A 27,493-nucleotide genomic window follows, 5' to 3' on the forward strand; every position below is an offset into this window, starting at 1 on the left:
TTAAGATTTGCCTTGAGACAGTCTTTAAACCTCTTTTGTTGACCATCAGCATTACGCTTTCCATTTTTAAGTGTAGGATCATGGCAATATAAATAATGAATAGAGTTAGGACAATAACACAACTCTGTTTAACACCTGATCTCACTGTGAATGGTTCACTTTGAGAGCCATTGTTATCTGCGATTGTTGCTGTCATATTATCATGCAGGAGCTGAATGATGTTTACAAATTTATCTGGGCAGCCAATTTTCAGAAGGGCAGTTCACAGGGCATTATGATTTACAGCGTCAAAAGCCTTAGTCAGGTCAATAAACGCCATATACAGGGGTTGGTTTTGCGCTCCGCATTTTTCTTAAAGCTGTCAAGCGGTGTCATGTCCGCTGTCCCCCTGGGAGGGCGAAAACCATTTTGGGATTCAAGAAGGGTCACTTCGGATATTGTTAAGAGATGCTAAGATCCTTGCAAGAATTTTGCTGGCCGCAGCTAATAGAGAGATGCCTCGATAGTTTCCACAATCAGTTCTGTCACCTTTTTTAAAGAGAGCGATAATTTTGGCATCCCTAAGGTCTGCTGGGATCTCTTCTCTTTCCCATTTTTTTTTGATGAGCTTGTGAAGGTGATGATCCAGCGAGTGGGTCACCTGTGCACTTCCCTTTGGGTGGCACAGTGGGGGGGGGGGCTGGGCTTAGGGAGCCCAATTGTCGCCTTCACCTGGAGAAGCAGACAGCGAGCAAGTAAAGCCTTCCAGAGCAGGAAAGTATGGAGAAGACAGGCAAGCAGTAGTAGTTGCCCCTTGTCACCATCACTGAGAATTGCTAGTGTGTTGGTCAAGGACCCTGGAGAGCAGGGTTCAAATCCCCAGTCAAGCGTGAAGCTCGCTGGTTGACCTTGGGGGCCAGTCACTGCCTCTCAGCTTAACTTACTTCACAGGGTTGTAGTGGGGATTAAATGGGGGGGGGGAAGCCACGCACGGCACCTTGACCCCTTCCCCGATTGCCACGCCATCCAGAGAGGGAGCGCCGAAAGAACCTGCTCCTTGTAGGAGCAACTACCTCTTGGTTTGCTCGCCTCTCCTTTCCAGTCAGCAGGGGAACTGCGCTCATGGAAGAGAGCAAGATCCCTATAGTAACCCCACCATATCGTGGAGCCAAGCCCCGCCCCTCGAAAGCAGCTCTGTTGGGTGACCGGGAGAAAACTGAGTCTGAGGTGCTTCCAGCCTCCGCCCCGCCGACCCAGAGAGGCCGGCGCAGAGCGAGGGCGGAAGGCACGGAAGTGGAGAGGAAGGGCGGGGCTCGCCGTCTGCCGGCTCGGCCTTCCAGTGCGGGCAGCGGCCAGGCGAGCGAGGGGGGCCGACGGCGGCTGCGTCCCATTACTGCTGCTGCTGCTGCTGCGAGAGGCGGTCGAGATGTTCAGCTGGCTGAAGCAAGGCGGGCGCCACCGGCCCGGGGAAGGCGAGGACGTGGTGGAGACGGTGACGGGCGGCCTAAAGGAGCTGTACGCGAAGAAGCTGCTGCCGCTGGAGGAGCAGTACCACTTCCACGAGTTCCACTCGCCCGCGCTGGAGCCCGCCGACTTCGACAACAAGCCCATGGTGCTCCTCGTGGGCCAGTACAGCACCGGAAAGACCACTTTCATCCGGTAGGTCCGCGCGCGCTCGCCTCCTGGGGGGAAACGCCTCCCGGCCTCACCTCAGGCGCGCACGTCTCCCTTCTGGCCCGAAATCGCCCATCTCTCCTGTTAAGCCCCAGGCGCCTTCTTCCTCTTCTCCTCCTCCTCCTCCTTCTTGTTGTTATTAGTCTAACTGTGATACACACATTTGATGGATGTGTGTGTGTACACATGGAGGTCTTCTTATAAGGTCTGCCACATCCCTTTGCTGGGCTCCTGTACCTGCAACCACAAGGGGGAAATCTTTAAGCTGCTCCTTGTCTCCTTGACCTGCCTTTGGAAGTGCAGGAGGGGTGAGGCAAGCCTCTTGTCATTTCTGAACAAGTAACTAAAATATGACTAACTTCCAGGTAATTGCCCCACAGTCATTTGAATAAGTGACCTGCCAAAGTTTGTTATATGTATTGGCGTTTATATTTATAGCCTCTCTTTCCTCCAAAGAGCTAAAGATGGCCTTTGCCACCTGTCCTCACAACAACCCTGTAAAGTAGGTTATGATGAAAGGAGGTGACTAGCCCAAGGAAACTTGAGAGGATTTCGTGATCGAGCAGGAATTTAAACCTGGGCCTAGTTGAACCATTGCACCTTGCCTATAAATTCCAAAAAATGATTGGCAAGTTTGGGTTGTAGGGTGTATGTTTTTTGTTCCTTTGCTCAGTGCCGGATTTACGTATCAGCAAAACAAGCTATAGCTTAGGGCCCCACGCTCTTGGGGGACCCAAAAAATTTAAAGGAAAAAAACCTGGATGTACCTTTCCAAAATATAAGATAAAAAACAATTACTTTGATAAAATACATATTTTGTTATGTGCAAATAGCTTTAGATACCTATTAGGTCCATGAATTACCATATAGCTTATATTCAACACAAAGAACAGTGACAATTTGTTGTTGACAGGACAGATGGACATATAAAGGACCCCATTACCTTCAGTAGCTCAGGGCCTCATCAAACCTAAATGCTTTGCTGTGTGGTTCACTTGATTACTGTTATCCAGGCACCCCCAAACTGCGGCCCTCCAGATGTTTTGGCCTACAACTCCCATGATCCCTAGCTAACAGGACCAGTGGTTGGGGAAGATGGGAATTGTAGTCCAAAACATCTGGAGGGCCAAAGTTTGGGGGTGCCTGCTGTTATCCATCGCTGTCATAAAAGCAGAGAGAAATAAAGTAAGCACCCTGTGAATGGGGCTTGTATTTATATTGCCACATTTTGGAAGTGTTTAGATACATTTTTGTTTTACAGTATAGTGGTATTTTTAATCTCTCCAGTGGTTGCTGAGCTCCTTTGGAAGGAAGGGCAGGGTGAAAATTCAGTAAACAATGATAACATCCTTGGATCAGTCATGATTTGGAAGGCGTGGGGTCCTAAACCCCAATGTATGTATGCTATGCTGTTAGCTATGATAGCAAATACTCGAACTGGCCATAAGATGTGGAAGTTTGGTGAATTTCAAAAGAAGGGTCTGTAGTAGTGAATGGTGATGGGTTCTCTTGTTTGTCCCAGCCAGCCTAACTGGGCACATAGGTGAACTTGAGAGGCATTCCACTCCCATCATCACTGCCTTGTTGTGAATGTGTTGACGAATGTATCTGTGTGGATATGCCTTCCTTTTTGGGCAGTGCGTTGAACTAGGATAAGCTTCAGTGTTCTGTCTGTTCTGTTGTTAGGGTCTTGCTGGGTAACTACCATATTCTATCTGTCTGAGTGAACAGCACAGGCCAGCCCACTAATATTTTTAATGCTTTGTAATCCAAGTATAATTCGTCTTTCCAAATAACCTGTAAGATAATGTTCCCATTCTGCAGACTAAGAGTTAAGGTTGAGAGTATGTGGGCTGTACTAGCTCTTATTGTTAAACAGTGGCAGTACAGTACTTAATCCAATACATCCCGTGCCTTAACAAACACTTAATCCAATCTGTGCCTCCTCACAAATTGGGCATCTTCCCTTGCCATCTATTATGTATTGTGGTGTTTTGTTTTTCCCCCAGTATTACGCTTAACTGGATCTTTACTTTGATTCAGTTTGCGTAGCAGGGCTGTCTTTTTGTCATGACATGTAGGGATTCTGGAAGCAAACTAGTCACACTTCGCAGATGCTTGCATACCAAATATTCTATAACAGCTGGTGCTGTGTAATCTCTAATTTTCCTATATATATGAATCCTGTTAGTGCTCTCCCTTTGCTGTGGTGAATATTCACTGCACACATTCCCCTCTTCTTTAGTCCTGCATAGCTCATTGGTTAGTACACACGTGAGGGCTCTTTTTCAGTGCATGTGCATGGAAACTAGTCTACTGCACAAAAGTAAAATTCAGATACGTTTTCTCTTCCAGCTTTGCTTCTAGCCCTGCCCACCAACTGCTTTACAAGCTCTGGAAGGTTGCACATTGGCTGAAAAAGAGCCCCAATGTGTGTACTAACCAATGCAAGATAACATTATCATAGTTCAAAGACATATTCCAGCCAGGTAAATACACTCAGGAAGGGTGTGAAATAGGGTCAGTGAGGGAGAATCTCAGAGGCCAGAGAAAGAGACCTGGAAGGCCACATTTGGTTCCCATGCTTGAGGCTTCTCATCCCTTGGTTGGTACTTCAGAGTGTACTCCTTTCATCATTTTACCTTTCTGACATCTCATTGTCCAGTTATCCTGAGCTTTAATATTTACCTTCACAAAGTCAGTGTTACACCCCATAAGTAAATATCCCAGGAAGTTTGTTTTTTATAGGCCTTCAACTTGCAAAAAAAATCCACTTGCAAATGTCTTCCAGAGGAGAAGATGTGTTGGTATTTTGTCTTGTGACAATAGCACATTCATTACTAACAAATGGCGTGGACTTTAGTCATGCCATAATAAATTAGTTAGGCTTTAAGGTACCACAAAACTCTTCAATTTTGCTTTCAACAGCTAAGGGCAATTAGATGTAATGATGTTGAAGGAAAGTGAGGTGGTTAAAGAGAACAATGACCTTGCGATTGTAGGTGCTGTTGTGATGGATACAATAAGGAATGCCTACTGCTGAGCAGAAGAGTGTACATTATTGATGACTGAAATTATGTAACACAGGATTTTTTAAAAGTGTCCTTTAAACCACATCTTTTAATTTCTTTACATTCCAAAGTTGTACAGTACACTTGCAGTAAACACTTTCCTGACTTCAGACCACAAAGATGATTCTTTTGTGTTTTCTTCCTCAGTGTTTGCCTAGACAGCTTCAAAACGAATATCAAATTTTAATTCAAAACCCTAATAACTAGGTTATTTAACAGACAGAACTAAACATTCATGTAGAACAAATAATTTTATTTCTGGGAAATTCCCTTCCTTCCTTTTTACTTGTACAGGAAAAACACAACTGAACAATTTGTATATGTTACACATTACATTGTATATGCATTATAATTATGGTATACATTATATATTGTATACAGTATAAGCATTACTTAGTTGCATTCTTCTTTCATTTATCAACACACTGCTCAGACTTGTAACTTGTCTGAAATGTTCACTTTAAATTATTGCAAAGGCATTAATGGAATAAGATTTTGACCAATTACTTCTAATAACAATTTGCTTGTAAGACATTTTTGAATTATATAGAATTCCAATTTGCCTTACTAGTTTGCAAACAAGTAGACATTTCTTTCATAAAGTATTTTCTTTTTAACAGATATTCACATCAAACAAAAGTGCAATGTAATTTGTCTTTATTGTAAACTAACAGTTGTTCAGCTATCTAGTGCCACAGGAGATATGTGAATATCTGGAAAAGCTAGACACTCTGCTCTATTCTCTTCTAAAAATGCTTTTTGGGTATTTTGACCATTCTTATTTGTTCACTTTTTCATGGTCAACTCAGGGAAATGACTTACCGGTAGATGGTTTGTATGTAGGTGAGGCATTGAACAACCAGTCAGCCTTCAAAAAAGAAAAAGAAAGAAAAAGCATTGTTCAGAAGCAGCAAACTCTTTAATGGCCAATTAGAAGCCTGAAGAAACAAAATTGTTCTCACCTGGCACCTGAAGGTCATCAGGTTATGCGCCAGGTAACTGAGATTAAGAATCTGATATGCCACCACCAAAAATACCATATCCCTTGTAGTTGCTCACCTCTTCTCTCCTCACTCCCAGATTGTATAGAAAGGTTAGTTTGTGAACCAGACAGTACGTGTGTGGGTTGATTGTGGCTATGCTTCTACCAGAAGGCATAATCACATAAATATTTGCCAGTTTGTTGCATGCACTTTCCAGTTTCTGGTATATTTCCTCCATGATTTCATGTATGTAAAATGTGGAGGAATGAGTATGAAACAGTTTTCTCTCTTTGACCTTTTTAGTCTGATTGTGAGGCTGAACAGAGAGTGCACACATTTTGCTGTACTTCTGCTGAGATTTCTTGTGCTCCTTAACCTCCTCACTTTCTATTCCTCCTTACTGGTTTCAAATGTCATGCATTCTATTTCAAACAGGATTTATACTCTTCAGCAAATTAGTACCACAGGATTTGCTTTTCCTTTCCCCCCCTTTTTTGCTTGTAAGTCAAAAATAGTTTTTAGCCTGGTAATTCAGGGTGGAGTGGTCATAACAGAGGAAAGAGATCGGCCCTGTTGCTCTGCACTGCCCATCAGAACAATTTATGTTTTCATTCAACTCTCCCCCCTCCTAGAAGCCCAGCAGTTCAAGTGAAGCATTTTCATATTGCTGACGCAAGTAAGCTTCAGACTGGTTGTTTTCAAATATTTTCCCTTTAGGGAAGCCCACCTTTCCATAGTGGGCTGCAGAACCTCTGCCTGCCTGCCTGTCTGTCATGGAACCTCTGTGCATTAGAAATGTTTTCATTGTGCAGCTTTTAGTTATGAATAGGAAGATGACTGGTTGGCAACCTCTCTAGAGTGTAATGGATATGAGCAATATTTCTTATAGCTTAAAAGAGTTAGCCCAAACAATAATTTAACAATTAGAATAAACCAAAGTACAAATGAAGTTAGCCTCAAGCCCTTTTATTACATTGTTTGTAACTAGCCGTAAGAAGTTCATTTCAGTCTATTGGCTCTCTTGCCCATGTTGACCACATTCAAACAAGCTTATGACACAAAATATGACTGCTTGAATCAGCTCTTCCTCTGCTTCCTGGTGTCTTTTCAGCTGTCTTTCTTTTTTATTCCTAAGGTTCTGTCTTCAGCTTCTCCTTCCCCTCCTAATTATCACCAAGTTACCCCCATCCCCACATCTTTTCCCCACCCCCACTTCCCTCCCTTCCTCTTTTACAGCAGTCTATGTGCCTCCTTTCACTTGCCCTTTTATGACTTTCTATGAGTAGGCAGAAGGACGTGGGTGGCGCTGTGGGTTAAACCACAGAGACTAGGGCTTGCCGATCAGAAGGTCGGCGGTTCGAATCCCCGCGACGGGGTGAGCTCCTGTTGCTCGGTCTCTGCTCCTGCCAACCTAGCAATTCAAAAGCACGTCAAAGTGGAAGTAGATAAATAGGTACCGCTCCGGCAGGAAGGTAAGCACCATTTTTGTGCACTGTTCTGGTTCGCCAGAAGAGGCTTTGTCATGCTGGCCACATGACCCGGAAGCTGCACGCCGGCTCCCTCGGCCAATAAAGCGAGATGAGCGCCGCAACCCCAGAGTCTGTCACGACTGGACCTAATGGTCAGGGGTCCCTTTACCTTTACCTAGGAGTAGGCATTCCATGGTTGACTTAGGTGGAGCACTGGTTGGGCTTAACTGGGCCTCATCATTGTCCTGTGTGAACTAACATTCCGCCTGGGATACACCATACCCTCTGCTGCGACTGAACAAGTGCAGGAAGGCTTGTCTGGCATTACAGATTCTTCCCACTGTGGATTCCCTGATGAGCTTACCCTAACATTCCCTGGAGTGGAGTTTGAAAAGGACTTCTGTGATTACCACAGCAGGGACTCAAGGATAACTCTTAGCACTGCTCTTGTTTGAAGCTCAAATTGAACTGGGCTTCAGGAAAATTTGACTCCGTTGAACTGAAAGAGGATGGGGGTGGGAATGAAATGTGAGCAGAAGACAAAGAATCAATCTTCAAATATCTTCAGGATGTCTGTTGTGTGAACTACTCTACATTTTGCAGACTATCTTAAAATAGCCTTCCTGTATATCACTCTATGCCTTCGAACTTTTGCTCCCCTGATACCTACTGGCCACATAAATCCTTTTCCTGTGTTAATAATATAACAGAGTGAAGTGAGGGAAATTCACTTTTGTCCGCTTTTATTGTACTCTGGCTCCTTTTTTTAAAAAAAAAATAGCAATTTGCAAGTTGAGAAGGAAGGTGGTAATATATATGTGTGTGTGTGTACTTGTTAAGGCAGTGTTTCTCAACCAGTGTGCCTCCAGATGTTTTGGGACTACAACTCCCATCATTCCTGACCACTGGTCTTGCTAGCTAGGGATGATGGGAGTTGTAGTCCCAAAACATCTGGAGGCACACTGGTTGAGAAACACTGTGTTAAGGCACTAGGTTTGCAAACCTCTGACATGGAGCAATTTAATTCAAGTTAGTAACAGTGCAGTCCTGTGCATATTTACTTGGGAGTAAGTCCTGCTGAGTTAAATGCTATTAAATGTGTTTAGGATTGCCACCTGAAATGCTGTATCAGAGCACAGGTCTATCTTGTCTAGCATAGTCATATACCTTGGGAAGTACACAGGTGGCAGAACTGTTCATACATTACGAGTGAGAGATCAACTGTTTCGAGTCAATGATGTTTTTGTTTGGTATCCCTTGGTTTATCCTAAACGTTTTATATATTATATCCTAAACGTTTAATAATTATATATATATATATATATATACACACACACACACACACACACACACACACACACACACACACACACACACACATACTAATGTTCATCATGCCCATGTGGTGGTTAATTAATCCCATAAAGTACTTACATGAGGTGTAATGAAGGAAGTGTTTCATATTCTGTATCCATTCCAAATATATCATTCCTAACCATGTACATATTTATCTATATTTTATCTATATATATTTTTGTAAATGAAAAACACCTGTCTTGCTCAGTCTTCTTCTACAGGGAAGATTTATTATTTATTATTTATTATATCCCACCTTTCTTCCAAGGACCTCAAAATGGCATAAATGGTTCTCCCTCCCTCCCACCCCATATTATTCTCACAGCAAACCTGTGAGGTAGGCTAAGAGACAGTGACTGACCCCAAGGTCACCCAGTGACGTTCATGGCTGAGTGAGGATTTGAACCCTGGTCTCCCAGGCCCTACCTAGCCTGACATATTGTAGAATAGAACACTGAGCACTACACAACACAGGCTCCAACCCCTAAATCGTTATAGTTGCCTTTTTCTGTACCATGTCTCTTAGAAATTGGTTGACCAGAACTCTTCAGAGTGTTTTAAATATGGCTGCACCATGATGTGCCACGATACTTGAAATTAAATATTAATTCCCTTTCCCAATATTTGAATTTGGCTTGTTGCTATAGCACCCAGAGCTGACGTCTTAGTGAATTCCCTATTAGCACAGATAGCATGTGAAACTGATTGCAGTATGGTTGCCTAAATGTAGCAGGGAGGGTGGACTGCTTTTTAAAAACAAGAACAAAGTGAATAGAGCACAGTTACAAGGAGCTGAAGCTTTTCTTTTATTGACAGTGTACAACAGAAATATAGAATTTCTGTCCTACAACAATAAAGAATTCCTCATATCTTCTATACTGCCTTTATTTCCCCCCTGTGTACAGCAGGAAATGGATAACCCAATAAAATGTTGCTAGGTAATTGTTTATGGATATGGGTAGTGAAAAAATAATTGTCATGTGGTTTATTTGAGAGCAGATTGCAAACAATGCTGCTTGGCATGCCAGCTATAATTGAATTCATCTAGCTTTTATTGTGGCTGTCAAGATCTGTTAATTTTTCATTTATGTTACTAAAATAAGTGAATTATATCATTCAGGGAAACACTGAACAAACATACTGTAGTGATTTTTACATGTTTTCTCTTTAGGGCTGGCAACCTAGGCAACTGACTAGTCCAATATTGCTATTTGTCTGCCTATTAGTTGGCCATGATCAAATGCTCCATAAGGCAAAAATGCTACTATGCAGGTGAAAGCCGAGCTTTAAATATTTCACTATACTTTCACTTCTTAGCAAAGGCAGAAGTAAGAGTGGTTTGTTCCCTAACTCTGCAGCACTCAAGAGCAAACATGGCATAATAGGAAATAAATATCTCCACTTCTTTTTTTTAAAAAAATTGTTATTACATATTGCGTAATCTAAGATTAGAAAAGACCATAGGAGATTAAGACTTGGTCTGGTACTCAGGTGAACGGGAAGAAGGGTATATTGATTGACTTGCATGAAGGTTAAAAAATTAGTTTAATCTGCTGGTGTTTGAAGAATTGATCTGCAACCTGCTTGGCACAATTGCCTGATTCTGCTACTTTCAGGATAAAATCCAAGAGAAGAACTTGCTCAGTAAATTGCTTACATTTACAGAAATATTACATAGTATTTATATGAGATAGAAGAATATCATCGAGTTAAATCCAACTTACCGGTAGTTATTGTGTGGGTGGAACAACTTTGCGAAAAAAGGAAAAACAAACTTTTACTTGAGCAAAGGAACTTCCCCTCTCTCTCCACCCTTCAAATGTCACCCCAAATCTTCTCCAGAGGGATGTGGGTGCCCCCAGAGAAGATGGGGTGTGTGCATTGCATGTGAGGGTAGAAAAGGAAGTTCTATTGCACGAGTGTAAGTTTCATTCACACAATGACTTAGTTCATATTAGTAATAGTTAATTAACTTGTTTCTGTAATCAGCCGAATTTTCCGATTGATTAAAGGGTTGTTGGCTCTTTTGTTCTTATACATAACCATTCTTTTACAAAAATTTGATCAACCACTTAACTAACCAAATCTCTTTCATCTAGCTGTAGAGCCCAACCTTTTTCTTCTTCCGTACACTTCCTTAGATTTTATTTGCAGATAATGGTGAAGTTACAAGCTTGCAGCAGACAGAAGTGGAAATACAGTGGGTGACTCAGTGATGGTAACATTTGTAGAAATCCCCATTCAGGGAGAGTTGGCTATTGATCTCCCTACTTACTGTTAGAAGGGTTGCCCTTCATGTTTTGTGTCTCAGTTTGTTGATTGTTTCAATTTTTGTATTCTTATTTCCCATTCCACAGGTATCTGTTGGAAGAGGATTTTCCAGGAATGAGGATTGGTCCAGAACCAACTACAGATTCCTTCATTGCTGTCATGCATGGAGACACTGAAGGGAGTATTCCAGGGAATGCTCTTGTAGTAGACCCTAAAAAGCCATTTCGCAAACTCAGCCGTTTTGGAAATGCATTCTTGAATAGGTAAGTAATGGTGGGTGGGAGAACAATTCTTGATGCTGCATGCAGACTTGTTTTGTTCTTGGGGTTGAATTGCACTCAATGAATACTCCCAAGATGGAGTGCTGGGGTACTGTAGGCATTCATTGTAGGGTTGCTTGTTGGCTACAGCTGTGAAGCTTTCTCCTCCCTCAAAGTATTGAATTCAATGTTTTTAAAAACAAGAAAGTCCAGACATTACAATTTATTGGGCATGATCTTAAATATGTGCCCAGTCCTCTTCCATTGATCAGATTTTCCCTGCTGTTTGCTATCTTGGGAGTAGAATATGTCTACATTCCTTAGTTTTGATTAAAATAATGGCAGGTGTGTGTCAATGGGAGAGATGCGGCTGGATATTGTATATTTATTCCTTCACCATTTTTCTTTTCATTTGTCTCCTACCCCCATGGGAAATATAGAAAAATAAGTGCTCAAAATAGTTGTTGTTTTTTTAAAGAAAACTTCTTTCTGCTAGACTAAATTACATTATTAGAATTGTTATGCACATCTAATATTAATGCTTTTAAAGCAAAAGCTCACAAAATGAATGTCCTTATAGAGCAGGGGTGGAAAACTGGATCCATACGACAGCCTGGATTCTTAATTCCTTCCTCCTTCTTCTTCGGCGATCATTTGTAGCCAAGTCAGATTGTTTTCCATAAACACAGTTTTAACAATGAGTCTGTAAGTGACTGTGGAGGCCAATTCTGGATCCGCAAATTTTTCCACAGTGGGAGCATTGGTTTCCGGGTGGGAGTTGATCACGGTGTGCATTTGCCAAGCATGCATTCCTCTTAGCACATTTCTCCCTTGCATCCTGAGTTTGAGTGTCTTCAAAGCCCATGACACCTTTGGTAAAGGCTGTTCTCCAACTGGAGCGCTCGCAGGCCAGTGTTTCCCAGTTGTCAGTGTTTATACTACTTTTTTTTTTATTAGATTTGCCTTCTTGCCCACCTATGGATCAACTTTGACAGGTGGGTGGGACCAGCATATGATGTCAGGGGTGGGGCAGGCAGACATAGTTGTGGCAAAAGGCTTCACAAGACCAGATTGGGACTCATCTCAGACCTGATTAGGCCTGCTGGCTGGGGGTTCTCCAGCACTGCCTTAGAGCACTGAGTAAAGACCAACACAAAGTTTGGGTGCATGTTGAAATTAATGTGTGGGTTTTTCAGAAAACAATGACGCTTCTAAGTGTAAATAAGAATTGCAGTTTTATCTAGCCCCATGTAGTACTTTCAAGAACAATATTTAAGGGGTACCAAATGCAAACGATATTAGTGCTTAGGTTTCTTTAATGGGCACTCCTCTGATGTAACTAGGGCAAGACTCCTCCACATTATATCTGTACCGTATTAGTAGTTGTCATTCTGTTGTTACTCTGCTCTATTTGCAGTACCCCTTGTAAGTTCTGAATGCACCCATTTAAGTGGCTGAAACAGCTTCTGAGTAATGATTTCTGGAAAAGTTTGGAAGACCTTCAAGGATGATGACTCAAAACTTTCCAAATACTAAATGAAAACCTTTGAAAAATGAATAAATGAGCCAAGAAGAATATTATTTGGGGGTGGGAGCCATAAACTACTTCTCTCTTGGCTGTGGGTAAGCTTCACACTATGGAAAGTGCCTTGAAAATATTAGACCAACTCCCATAGCAATGACTCAGGCTTCGCATGGTTTGTAGGTATTTGCTTTCTAGCCTGCCAAATTCCTGAGCTGCTCCAGATAAGACACCCTGGAAGTTTGAATGTCTAAATACATAAATATAAGCTCTGTTTCTCAATTTACTGCCAAAAACTCTCTTCCCATTAATCTGATAAACTTTGGCTGCTCTCTGTGGGCATTGGTGTTTTGACTGATAAGCTACATTTTAGTACCATGTTACTCTGTTTTGCCCATAGTCATCAGCAGGCACAGCATGTCAATGAATTCATAATGTTTTCCAGGTTTCCACCACCACCCAGTGATCAAGGAGAGCCCTAAAGGGGTTCATTGGTTACCTGTTTGTGTGTGTGTGTGTGTGTGTGTGTGTGTGTGTGTGTGTGTGTGTGTGTGTTTCTGGCAGCATAAGTAAGAGACTGAGAGAGCTTTATGATGAAGTGTTACTGTGAAGCAGATGCTTTCCTTACCTCCCTCACTCTTGACATGTACAAAACAAAATAAAAAATCCTTCCAGTAGCACCTTAGAGACCAACTATGTTTGTCATAGGTATGAGCTTTCATGTGCATGCACACTTCTTCATGTAAACTTGACATGTAAACAGAGTTAGAGCTACAAGCTCCAATTCTGCTACCCTGGCAGGAGCAAAGCAACACTGCTAAGTTTTGTTAGCGTCACTTCCCCACCCCACGCCATTGCACCCCCACCTGCACCCCCCATATGTGGAACCAGTTTCTAAACTCTGGTTCTGCTTTTGTGGCATGAGCAGTGGGAAAGGGAAGAAAAGGGTGGGGTGCATCCTGTTCTCCAAGTGTACTCACACCCCTCTTCAGCTTTGGTTGTTTTCAGACAATCTCTGTGGGGTTTCTTCCTCTCTCCCAATGCACATAGAAACAAACTACCTTGCCTAGCTCTTTCTAATCAGATAGATGCTGTTAAACATACTGTTACACAGGGCTGCTTCTCACTTGCAAAAGGTTTGTAGAATGCTAATTTTAATAAGTCTATATTAAAAACTTCAGACACCTTGCATTTATGCTGCTATATAACGTCTTTCCTACTTTTTGCTTTTTTGCTGCCCTTACCCCTTTTCCTATAAATAGCTTAGCTGTATTGCACAGTGCTATCTCCTTATATCACTGCAGTTCTTGTTTTTCTTGTAAAACTTGCTCCTACTTCTTCATTGCTTGGCTTCCGGAAAATTTTAAACATTGTGTCATTGTTTAGCTGGAATAAAAGAGCTCAGTCTTCTCCTAATACTGGCTTCTTCTTTAGCTTCCAGTAATACTAAGTCAAAAGGATTTTGCAGAAAATATGAAAGTGCAGGAAGAGGAAAATTACATTCTCTAGAATATGTTGTAAAATATTTTTTCCCCAGTTCAATCTTAAATCTGGTTTTAAAGCTCTCTTTAAAAGAGAGAGAGAGAGAGAGAGATCTGATTTTAAAAAAATCTGCAGCCCAAATCATACAAAACATCAGTGACTGCATCCAACTTTAGATGCAGTGAGAGGTGCATGCTAACAGTAGAGGAGGGTGAGAGATTTTTGCCATGTCTTCCTCCCCCCTGCAGCCTGGAGCATGCCACAAAATCTGTTCTTAAGGGCCAGCCAATCCCCCAGAACAGATTTGTGGGGTGAGTATCATTGAGAGCTGCAAGGAGGAGGAGGGTTTGCAAAAACTGCCACCTCTTGTCTTATTATTATTCTCTATGCGGCATGGCTCTTCCTAAAACTACATAAGTTTTGTTTTTGTACAAGGGTGCTTTGATAGGAAATCCTGTATGTATTGAGATAATGTTCTCAGGAAAGAAACAAGTCAGTCTTGACAACTGATCACTTGTACACCCATTGATCACAGAGAAGAGAATGTCTATAATACAGCAAGGCTTTTCTTCTTTTTGGATGGCAGGAAGGTAGTTTAGAATAACACCGCTCGCATATTGCAAGGTAGTAGGATGGTAAGAAGGGATACACCCAGCCATGCATTCAATGAACATGAGAAGTGCCCCTTGCATTTCCCAATGTATGCATGGTAGAGAATTTCCATGTGAGGGGGGATCTCAGGATATTCGCTCTTGGAATTGTACTTTTAGAAATATGGCAACCCTACATGAAAGGGCCCTTTCTCACATGTATGGCTGAAGGGGAGGTGCTAGTCCACCTGACTCCACAACCCCCTCTTGCATTCCTTTAACTTTCAAAGTGGTTTCTTTCTCTGCATATATCCATAAACATATATAACTTATTGTTGTTGTTTAGTCGTGTCCAACTCTTCGTGACCCCATGGACCAGAGCACACCAGGCACTCCTGTCTTCCACTGCCTCCCGCAGTTTGTTCAAACTCATGCTCGTAGCTTCGAGAACACTGTCCAACCATCTCATCCTCTGCCGTCCCCTTCTCATTGTGCCCTCCATCTTTCCCAACATCAGGGTCTTTTCCAGGGAGTCTTCTCTTCTCACGAGGTGGCCAAAGTATTGGAGCCTCAGCTTCAGGATCTGTCCTTCCAGTGAGCACTTAGGGCTGATTTCCTTAAGAATGGATAGGTTTGATCTTCTTGCAGTCCATAGGACTCTCAAGAGTCTCCTCCAGCACCATAATTCAAAAGCCTCAATTCTTTGGCGATCAGCCTTCTTTATGGTCCAGCTCTCACTTCCATACATCACTACTGGGAAAACCATAGCTTTAACTATACTGTACGGACCTTTGTCAGCAAGGTGATGTCTCTGCTTTTTAAGATGCTGTCTAGGTTTGTCATTGCTTTTCTCCCAAGAAGCAGGTGTATATATATAAAATTATAAACTTCGTCTAAGAGAAATGTTATCTGATATACTTAGGGGGGTCCCTTATTTGTTGTTCAGATACAGAAAAGGGTTTTCTTGCTTTTCCTAGAGGTCTGAAAGCTAATATTAAAATAACTGGGCCCTTTTGTTTTTCTCTGTAGGTTCATGTGTGCTCAGTTGCCCAATCAGGTTCTGAAGAGCATCAGCATCATAGACAGCCCTGGCATTCTTTCAGGAGAGAAACAGCGATTACGCAGAGGTGAGCTTGTTACTTTGTTTTACCTATGGTAAAATGTATGTCCCACCCTTTCCCTGTCCCAGAGTGACAACAAACAAAACAACATCAGGTTCTTAATTAAATAAGTAGTGCAGAAAAATAATTGCAGGGACTAGTGACCTGTTTTCCTGTACAGGCTAATCCAGATAATCTCTTGAGTGCTTGCTCTGTCATTCTTGGCGACAACATAGTCCAGTAACATTCCTGGAAGTCTCTGGTGCCTTGTTTTAAACTAATGTCTGCTGAATAGATTAGTTTAAAACAAGTCTCTGGTTCCTCTGCCCCTTCGAAATCCAGCTTGCACATCTGGGAGTTCTTGGTCCACATACTGCCTAAGCCTGCCTTGTAGAATTTTAAGCATAACCTTGCTAGCGTGTGAAATGAGTGCAATTGTGCAGTAGTTGGAGCATTCTTTGGCACTGCCCTTCTTTGGAATTGGGATGTAGACTGATCTTCTCCAATCTTCTGGCCATTGCTGAGTTTTCCAAACTTGCTGGCATATTGGGTGTAGCACCTTAACAGCATCATCTTTTAAAATTTTAAATGCTAGGCTGGAGGATGATAATAATTTCAAAACAGAAGCAGAATTTGTTGGTTTGTTAAATGTAAGCGAGCTCTTAGATGTCAACTCTGTGGGGAAGTTTCACTATTTTACTGGTTAGATCAGTGTTCTCTCTCTCTCTCTCTCTCTCTCTCTCTCTCTCTCTCTCTCTCTCTCTCTTTCACACACACACACACACACACACACAGAGAGAGAGAGAGAGAAGCCTCATTTTGCTTTCCAAAATGAAAATGTTTATTTTAAAGACCACCCAACTGCTTTCCTTGAGCTTACTACTTACATAGTTATCTTCTTCCAACCATTTCCTCTTCTTGACTGATATCTGATTTGCCTGTGATATCATATAACCTCTCCACCTCTCCATCTGTCAGGAAATCTCCTAATCTAGGGTTCTCTAATTCTCTCTCTCTCTCTCTCTCTCTCTCTCTCTCTCTCTCTCTCTCTCTCTCTCTCTCGTATGTTTTAGAAGGTCTGTTTCTTAATTAACTTAAAAACAATAGGAGAACTAGGTGCATGATTAAATATTACTTTGAAATTCTGTAATAACTGATGACAGAATTTCTGTCAGATAAAAGTTCTACATTTTGTGATTTAAAATACCATTTGCATCACCAAAGCTAGCATGAACCTGCAAGCAGTCTCACTGAATGTATCTAAGGTATCTTGAGTTTGCCCCCAATGCAACATCTGAACTCGCTGTTTTCCCAAGCATTGTAAAATTATGTCCGGACTCTTCTCAAAGTACCTGTGTTAGAAAATTAAAATCACTTCTAAATAACTCTAAGCAATGTCAAATTTTACACACCCCCTCTCTTTCTCCCCTTTCTCTTTCAGGTTATGACTTCTGTCAGGTTCTGCAGTGGTTTGCTGAGCGTGTTGATCGTATCATCCTCTTATTTGATGCCCACAAACTTGATATTTCTGACGAGTTCTCAGAAGCAATCAAAGCGTTCCGGGGTCAGGATGACAAGATCCGGGTTGTGTTGAATAAGGCTGACCAAGTAGACACCCAGCAGTTAATGAGAGTCTATGGAGCACTCATGTGGTCTTTGGGGAAAGTGATTAATACTCCAGAAGTTTTACGTGTCTACATTGGCTCTTTTTGGTCTCAGCCCCTGCAAAACTCAGAGAACCGAAAGCTGTTTGAGGTGGAAGCACAAGATCTGTTCCAGGACATCCAGAACCTACCACAAAAGGCAACAGTGAGAAAACTGAATGACCTTATCAAGAGATCACGGCTTGCAAAGGTAAAATTGTGGGATAAAGCTTGGCTTTCCTTGAGCACTTCTTGGAGAAGTGCCTTTTTTGTTATCTTTTCTTCTCCACTTTCTGTGCAGCAGTGGACAGTATCTGTAAAGTGAGTTGAGTTGACAGTATTAAATCAAGATCATTATTGTTTTACTTTTAGGGGAGGAAAGGAAACTTCCCAGACCAACAGGGACCTGTGGTCCTTAACTTGTTCATAAATGATTGGTGATGACAACATATTTTTCAGCTTGGGATTCAAAAAAGGATTGCAGGGAACTCCAAAAGATCTCTCCAAATTGGGTGAATGAACATTGAAATGGCAAATGCTGTTTCAGTTTAAGCAACTATAAAGTTATGCACACTGGGGCAAAGAATCCTAACCATTTGTGGAGTCTGAACTGGTAGTGGTTTAGCAGGAAAGACATATTGGAAATTTTAGTGGACACCCAGTGAAACTTCTGATCTAGTATGCAACAGCTGTGAAAGGAAAGGGCAGTTTCTCAACCTATCCTCCTTCCTCCAATCACCATCAGCCCCTCAAAAGCTCATCCAGAGACTCTGGGACCCTCCTGAACAATCTGGGATGGGGTGGTGGTGAGGGCATGGGAAACATTCCTTTTATAAACATCCTTATCTTAGGATCAAAGTCCAATTTTGGACAATGCTCTTGTGGGGCTTGAAGGGGTGTTGTAGCTATCTGCAAGGGTGCGTGGATAAGAGGTGAAACTTTGCTTCCTTGAACTTCCTAACTTAACATAGAATCTAAGCCAAACAGTTAATTGTCTAAGCGGCAAACTGAGTCGAAAAGGAAGTTTGAAATAAATTAGTTTAAATGGATTCCAATCAATACAGCGGTTCTTTTAGAGCACCACATTCTTCTTCTTCTTCTTGTGGGTGTTTGTTTTCTTTTAGAGGAAAGCAAAAGCATTATGTAGGTTCTCATTTTGATGCTGCCTTCCCCTCCTAAGCATACTCTTGAAATTCATATCATGTTAGAATAATTGAGTAAGTCAGTTGTCAGCTTCCTATCAACTTCAGAGTCTTATCAACCGCTCTGGTATTCCTTGTGCGCAATGTGATAGGTCATATTTAAATGCTTTGAAGGCTGAAAACCTTATCTGTAAAAGCGCAATGGGGGGTTTGAAGAAATGTAATGGGTTAAATGAGACGGGGAAATACTATTGAAGGAATTCAGCATTTGACTTCCCATACTCCTTGCATCAAAATCTTGTCATTATATCATTGTTACTTATAATCCACTAAAATTTGCTGTAAAAGTATATGCACACCATAGCAAACTGAATGACTTAAATTATCTTTTGCCAGTGTAAACCCCCCCCCCACTCTGTTATGTAAGGGATTTATAGAAGGTATGTTTCTTGACATGTTTCATATAGTATTGCACAAGCGTCTACAAAATTGATGTCATAGGTAGTTCTCAGCTTGGTTATAGTAACATGTACACCCCTAAAAGGTTAATCGTTAATGGCCCTTTATATGCTGAATGCATAAACCAAGATTAGTGTTTATAAATGAATGTCCTTAAAGATTTTTGGGGCAGTGCAACATTTATAAGAGGGAGAGAGAGATGCAAACTTAAGTTCCTGTGTCTTATTCAATATTGGGTTGCTGTATATCAAATATATCAAGTCCAATGATTCTCTCTTATCACATTGAAGCTCTCCTGCAAAATGGCTGGCCTCTGAAGCCTTGGGAGGGGCTATGTAGAGGACAGACAAGGCCAATAGAAGGAACTCCTGCTAAGCTGAACTATGGCTAGGCAAAGAATAGGATAAGCTCAAGAAGAAGTGTGTATCTGAAGAAGTGTGCATGCACACGAAAGCGCATACCAATGACAAACTTAGTTGGTCTCTAAAGTGCTACTGGAAGGAATTTTTCTATTTTATTTTTAATCTGGTTTCGACGGCAGACCAACACGGCTACCTACCTGTAACAAGGTACAGAAACTGTGGCCTGACCTGTAGTTTTGCTTTGAGAAGTTTAAATGACTGCTCTTTTTACAAAATTCCCAGACTGTGATACTTTCCAAAGGTGGGGTTTAAATTTTCTCAAGTCATTTGTGCCCCCAAACGTCTGCTTCATATTCTCTGAGCAAATCCCTGGTTCAAACTCTAGTCTTATTGTTAATAGTGACAGTTGGGACATTCATGGTGTGGCTTTGAAAGGAATGAAAGCACAAGTAGGAAGGTTAGACTATACAGTGGTACCTCTGGTTAAGAACTTAATTCGTTCCGGAGGTCCGTTCTTAACCTGAAACTGTTCTTAACCTGAAGCACCACTTTAGCTAATGGGGCCTCCTGCTACCGCCGCGCTGCTGGAGCACGATTTCTGTTCTCATCCTGAAGCAAAGTTCTTAACCTGAGGTACTATTTCTGGGTTAGCAGAGTTTGTAACCTGAAGCATTTGTAATCTGAAGTGTGTGTAATCTGAGGTACCACTGTACTCAAATGTATTTGGCTTTCATCTTGTTCAAGGAATGGTTGTATTACAACTTGAGAAGAAGAAAATCCAAGTACTGCAGACACAAACACGTCCAAATAACTTGATGACTTGTTGGGAGGTAGATGACTTGTTGGGTTCCCCTCCCAAACTAGGGACCCTAGTAAAGTTGACCATGTTGGCAGTTTTTAAGGGATACTAATGCATATGAGAAACGCGGGTGGTGCTGTGGTCTAAACCACAGAGCCTAGGGCTTACCAATCGGAAGGTTAGTGGTTCGAATTCCCACGACGGAGTATGCCCCCGTTGCTCGGTCCAAGCTCCTGCCCACCTAGCAGTTCGAAAGCACGTCAAGTGCAAGTAGATAAATAGGTACCGCTACAGCGGGAAGGTGAACAGCATTTCTGTGCACTGCTCTGGTTCACCAGAAGCGGCTTAGTCATGCTGTCCACATGACCCGAAAGCTGTCTGCTCGACCTATAGAGCAAGATGAGCACCGCAACCCCAGATGTCAAAACCAGACATTTTAACTGATAGATTTGTAATTTTTGGAGAGGGACAACGATGACCACATAGGTTAAATTCATAAAAGTTTATGAGTAAATAATATGCTTTCCCTTAAGGAGTCCCTAGCTTTCTTTAACGTAGTCATTATCTGCCATCTCAGCCACCTGTATTTGCACTAAGCTGCAAAGTGACATCTCAGTAGTTTTCCTTGCTAACGCTTTCACCCCTCTTTCTTCAAGAGACAGAATGTTATAATCCCTTTTTTTCTTCTTTTGGATATGGGGAGCAGTTTTTGCAAAGCTAAAATGAGTGTGTCAGTTATATGGAATGTTTAGAATTCATGTATTTAGTACAATACAACAAACATTAAACTGGTGTCTCTTGAGGGTTTTCTTGTTCACATCTGTTGTGAGGTAGGAGGCATGAAAATCACTGCTAACTTGAATCGCTGGCTGTTCTATTTTAGGTACATGCTTATATTATTAGTCACCTGAAGAAGGAAATGCCTTCGGTATTTGGAAAAGAAAATAAGAAGAAAGAACTGATCAACAAGTTACCTGAGATTTATATGCAGTTGCAGCAACAGTACCAGATCTCACCAGGCGACTTCCCTGAAGTCAAGAAAATGCAGGTACAGTACCTCAACAGATCTAATTATTTCAATCACAGCTTTATAATAAAAAAAAGACTCTACCAAAAAAACCAACAGCTTTATCTATAGTGTAAGGAAATCAGACACTTAATATGTTTATTTAGTACATTTATTTCCTGCCTTTCAAGGTGTCATGCATAGTTATCTCCTACTCCTTTTTTAAATCCTCACAGATAATGGGTAACCTCGTAGTTGAATCTGGCTCGAAATTAGGACCATGTAGAAGGCACGTCAGTGGGATTACTAATAAGGCATTGCTCAAAAATGGCTGCTGTTTCAGGTTTCATAAGCCTGGACTGTGCATGAGCCAAGCTACACATGATGCTGAGTTGCATATAGTTTTTTGCCTTGAAGTGAGATTTTTTACTTTACAAATCAGTCTTGGGGTGGTGGTGTCTTTATGTGAAACAGAAGTTCTGTGCAGAGGGAAGAGGGGGAAGGCTTTAAAAGCTCCCAGCTCCAGTGTTGGTGTTTTCTGGGATCTCAAGAGGTAGAGGGGGAAATCAAAACCCTGTAGGTGCATATACCAGTATCTCCTCCCTGGGGGACTTTGGGGGAGAGAGCTACTGAAAGGGTAAGGGGTCAAAATCCGCATTCCCCATACTGGTCTTCTACTTGAAATTGTAGCCTCTGCAGCTGCATTTGGTGGTGGTGGTGGGGCTTATGGCAGAACTTCCAAGTTTGGCGTTGAAAGGTATGTAGATTATGAGAATGTCACCAGAAAGTTAGTCATATCTCTGTTTCTCTTCAAGTTGCTCAATACCCTTCTGAAACAGAGAACAGCTAAGACAATTGAGAAATGAGTTGCTAACTGAAACTGTCACTCCATGAACAAACACAAAAAGGTGTATCTTTAAGAATATCCAGTAATTGAGGCTAACTACACAGCCATTGTTGTGGCTGCATTGTGGTCAGCTGAATTTTTTGCAGGCTGTCCCAGAGTGGCAAGATTCTCTCTGGATTCACATGCAGGCACCTCTTCAGATCATAATTTGGCCACAAACTGGAAGCCATTTGAAATGTGTGTTATGACAAGCTGTGAATTTCACTAGATGATTCCACTGTGCCAGAACTGCCTGGAAACGTCAATGTAGGGTGATTTTGTTATGCAAAAACAGCCCAGTCAGACCCCAAGAGAGCCTCTTTTGTAAAGTAAATAGATAAGTAGGGGTGGAATATAAGAACAGCCCTGCTGGATCATACCAAAGGTCTATCTAGCCCCAATTTCCTGCACTCACAGTGATCAATCAACTGCATATGGGAAGCCTACAAGGAAGGCATGAGTATAATAGCACTATCTGCTTATGATTCCCAGGACAATATTTAGAGGCATATTGTCTTGGTTCTGGGAGTAGTCCATGGATGGCCATCCTGACTAGTAGCCATTGATAACTGTCAGGGGACCTCCGTACAGGGAGCCTCCGCCTCTCCTGCTGACCAGCACCTCGCCCAGCGAGAGCAGTGAGAGCAGCAGCAGCCAGTCAGGCAAGGGGGAGGAGGAAGTCAGGGGAATGGAGGAGAGAGGGCTCAGCAATGTTACAGAGCCCTTGCACCACCCAGGTCAACAGGCTGAAGGGATGGGTCAACCTCTTCTGGTGCCCCAATTAAGGCGTGGTACTAAGGAGGGGAGGCGGCATTTCGGGGTGCCCAAGCTCTTATGCTGGTCACGTACAGTAACAGGAAACATCCACTCCTGGATTCTGCGAGTGACTAGAAGGTCATGTTTCTTGGCATCTCTGCACTGTAAATACTACCGTATGCACAATAAACCTGTTAAAGACAGGGCAGACTTTAGCGTCTTTACTCAAGAGTAGCCACACAACAGCCCTTACCATAACCTTAGCCTTTGTGAATTTATCTAGTTCCCTTTTAAAGCTTCCCAAGTTTGTTGCCATCTCCACATCTTTCACAAGCAAATTCCATAGTTTAACTGTTCACTATGTGAATAAGTATTAGCGTATATCTGTGTCTTTGCTGGTACAGGGTAAATGTTTGTAAGTACTCGGTCTTACTGTCAACACTCCATTGTTTCTCTTCAAGTACCTTGGCTTCCTTCTATCTAAAGCATTTCACAGAACTATATATTTGTGTTGTTTTTCTATGGTGCAGCCTGGGTAAATATAAACATGTACACAACTTCCTAAACTATTCGTATTGAAGGCTTCTTTCATGCAGCATTTGTTCTGGAGTCTTCCTTATTCAAGCTTGGCAGATGCAAAGAATTTTATCAAGGAATTGTTGGAACAGTGTTCTTACATGCAATCATTTCTTTTTTTCCATTTCACAGGAGCAGTTGGAGAAATACGACTTCACCAAATTCCATTCTCTGAAGCCAAAGCTGATTGAAGCTGTAGATAATATGCTGGCAAACAAAGTTGCCTACCTCATGACTCTGGTGAGCCAGGAAGAGCGTAACACGCCTGCGCAGAAAGTTCAAGGTGGGGCATTTGAAGGCACCACAGTAGGACCATTTGACCAGGGCTATGGGGAAGGTGCCAAGGAAGGAGCTGGTGAGGAGGAGTGGATTGTTGCCAAAGATAAGCCTGTATATGATGAAATCTTTTACACACTCTCGCCAGTCAATGGTAGAGTCTCTGGGGCCAATGCAAAGAAGGAAATGTTGACCTCCAAACTGCCCAACAGTGTCCTGGGAAAAATCTGGAAGCTTGCTGACTGTGATAACGATGGCATGTTGGATGAGGAGGAATTTGCATTAGCAAAGCATCTTATCAAGATAAAACTGGAGGGATATGAACTCCCCAGTAACTTGCCTGTCCATCTGGTACCTCCATCACATAGAAAACCTTTGCGTGGGGCACAGTGATAACCGCATTCTAAAAATGTTAAAAGTTCAGTACCTGTTACAGTTAAAGATTGTATAACACACTTGAAGGTAGGGTTCTTGTCAAGCATTTTAGGGCCACTTCTAACATTGAATCTGTCCTATACGGATACCATTTGCACACGAAAAAGCACAGAAGCTATCATGTACCTCATGTGGAGTGATGCTTAGTGGCAGTTTTCTCCTATGTGCATTTGTGCAACATGTATATCTTGTAAAATAAACACGTGTATAATCATGGCATGTGTCATGGCAGGCTCAACATGCTTTCTGGCATTTGAAGTGGCCCTCAGTTAGATGCTACATTCCGTACACATTACAGGAACTAGCAACATAGCACAGGGATGAAGCTATGTTATGAAGCTATGAAGGCCCCTCAGCAAAAGGACAGCAGGGGGGAGTGTTTCTTACAAGTGCCTTTGAAAATTACCTTCTGGTTTTTGTGGGTAAGGTTTTTGACATTTTTTCCCACTGTGTTTACAATCAAAATACTAAACTGGGATTGAGCAGGTGTAAAAACAGTTGCCGCTATATGCTAAACAATACTTTGATAATACAGTGCAGAACTACCTTTATTCTTCAAAAGGAAATCTAACATTTTACACATCCAGGAGGCAGGAATTTGTTGACTAATGATACTTGAAAAGAAAATCCACCTTCTGCAATTCCATTTAGAGATCGTAAGAATGCGCTTCAGTTCAGTTTTTTTGTTTTAGCCAAAAATTAAAAACCTGCCTTGGAGCAGACTTCTTTACAAACTCATATTTGTTTGGGGAAGGAGAAAAGGGGAACGTATGCATGGAAAGAGCTTTCGTGAGAATATGTAATTGTATTTAGAAAATCAACAAATTACTATATTTGAAAGTTTTATATATATAGAGAGAGAGATTTTTAAAATCTTACAGCTCTTTAGCTACTGTAGAGGTTATCACTGTTGTCTCTGTATAAGTAGAATATATATGAAGAGCCCTGCAGGATCAGACCAAGGGTCCAACAGTGGAACTCAGTGTCAGGACATGAAGGCAATAGTCTCCGCATTGTTTACCTTCACATCTGCTAGTTGGAGGTGTACTATTACTAAACATGGAGATCCTTTTTTAGCATCATGCCTACTAGATAGAAATAGTCTCTATTTATCTTAGGCATTTTTCAAGCTATCAAATACAGAGGCCTTTGCCACATCTTGTGGAAGTGAATTCCACAAGTTGATTTTTGTTGTAATACTGTGAACCCCCTGGTAGTTGGTTGGGGGTTTTTTAAGAAAAAGAATAATGTGCATTATATACAAATATTGCCACTTCTGATCACTGCATTGATTTGCAATTATATATATGTGTGTGTCAATAGAGGGTGAGGTGACTTAAATTAGTTAATAATAATAGTTTGCACAGGTTAAAGTAGTTTGATCTAATAATTCTAAGGCTTTATTTTTAACATCCACAGGAAACCTCCCTGTATATTCTAACCTACAAAGTGTTATTTTCACTTCTTTCATTTATGGACTACCACTAGATTATGACTGGCTTGTGGCATGAAACCTGTACAGTGAATGCATCGAGGGAGGGCTACAGTAGTCTAACCAAAAGGCCTGTAGGTGTCCTTTCATGAAAAACAGAGCAAATGAGTCAGTTTCTCCTGTTGCATCAGCAAAGTACTATTCGTTGATTTAATCACTTATGCTATCACTTGCGGACTCAGTCTGAGCAACAAATGATGTCACCCAGGAATCTCCAGACTTCATATGAAACTGCCTTAGACACATTACTGGTCCATCTGTCTTAGTATTATCTACTGTTATCTATTCTGGCACTCCAGGGTCTTTCCCAAACTAGTAACTTCAGATCTTTCTAAATTGAGTTGTCAGGGATTAAACTTTGGACCTGCTTGAAGAGCAGGAGACCCCTTGACAGTTTATGTGTTATGTGGAGATCAGTGCATCCCTATATAGTAGCTGAGAAACTTAAGACTGGTGCAATCATCTTCTTAGTGCATCCTTTTAATGCTATAGTTCAGTGAGAAATCAATTAACAAACTAACAGCTCTATTCCTACTGTTACTATGGTTTGTGTGTATTCTTTGTTTACAGACACAGACATCACTCAGGATAAGTAGCATAGGCTAGCAGTGTTCTTCTTGCTTTCTGGGGTTTATGGTTTTCAAAATAGTTGTGGGTTTTTTTGGCCAGGATTGTGATGGGATAGAGGAAAGAATGGGGAGGGTGATGGGGAGGGGGAGGAAGGAAAGAAGACAAATGAGTCAAGAGGCCAGACTTCAGGAAGAAGTTTGTTCATGTTCTTGTTGCACCTTGAGTCTTTACCTGCCCCTGTGTGTTTATTTCGAGACCACTCTTTGACAATGCTTTATTATCTTTTCAAAAGAAAACTGAAGTCACTGGATGCTAACAGATAAAGAAACTGCAAGATCAGATTTTCTGTTACATCACATGTAGGCAGAATATATTATTTCTCGTACAGCTAAGAAATCCAATTTCACTCATATTTAATTGACCTCACGTTCTGGAGAAAAGTGTCTCTCTCTTGCTGCACTATCTTTCTCTAGAACAGTTGTTAGTATTTATCTAAGCATCTGCTTTTCTTGTGCAATTTCCTCAAATCTTTGTTTCTCCCCACAATGAAATCATTTCCCCTGTTATTTATTATCCTGCAGTGATTTTAGAGGTTTTGTAACTGAAATGTGCTGCAATTTTGTTCTCAGCTAAGTCGAAACACCCTCTTTTTGTCAACTATAGTGTCAGAATTTTTGAGTGACTTTAAAAATGGTAGAATTGCGGTTTTAGGTAAAGGCACACAAATAATGAAACTTGTTTGCTTGTTTTGGCTGTGATCCTTATTATTTCAAGAACCTGAAGTTTTTATCAGTGAGATTCTTCATGTGGCTTACATATTCTTACATATTTATAGATCCAAAATCAGGTCACTTAAAAAAAAATAACAATGATTGCCCAATCCTTATATTACTGTGAAATGTTTCAAGTGTCATCGAGAGAATATATATTATTGCTTTTTGTTTGCTAAGGTTCAAATAACAAAGCTCTTGGTACAAATATTAATTTTCTCCCCAAGAGTTTAAATTAATTGGTGTTGCACTTTGATTATCTGCACGAATCATTACAGACGCTGTAATATATTTTTGTATATGTTTATAAGATTTCTCCTTTTTGTGTGTAACAGTTCTGGGAAATAAAATTCGCTGTTTAATAAAGTTAATTGCATACTTGTGGTTGGTTTATTCATTTGTCTATTCCTGGGAAGGGCTGCTCTCCAGTGGTTAGAAGGTAGTATTGCAGGAGTTGGACTTCCTATATAAAAGTTCTAGAGCTGATACATTGCAACCTCAGTACTGTACTGAACTTGGTAATTTGGTATTATTGCATTTTACCTTTTCTGGATTTAAGTTTCA

At 41.4% G+C, this 27,493-nt stretch overlaps 2 protein-coding genes across 2 annotated transcripts in view; one reads left to right on the forward strand and one right to left on the reverse strand.

Annotated features, from left to right (window-relative positions):
* Positions 1-27,310, forward strand: EHD4 (EH domain containing 4). Its single transcript, XM_060273623.2, has 6 exons — positions 1-1,638; positions 10,890-11,066; positions 15,687-15,784; positions 17,199-17,611; positions 21,046-21,210; positions 23,519-27,310. The coding sequence occupies exons 1-6, from the start codon at positions 1,406-1,408 to the stop codon at positions 24,053-24,055; spliced, it is 1,623 nt and encodes a 540-aa protein (XP_060129606.2). The 5' UTR covers positions 1-1,405; the 3' UTR covers positions 24,056-27,310.
* LOC132591998 (uncharacterized) overlaps positions 1-27,493 on the reverse strand; it is a 452,388-nt gene that overhangs the window by 235,801 nt on the left and 189,094 nt on the right. The window lies entirely within an intron of this gene.

This window comes from Zootoca vivipara, chromosome 1 (assembly GCF_965207765.1).
Source record: "Zootoca vivipara chromosome 1, rZooViv2.hap1.1, whole genome shotgun sequence".
Classification (NCBI taxonomy): Eukaryota; Metazoa; Chordata; class Lepidosauria; order Squamata; family Lacertidae; genus Zootoca; species Zootoca vivipara.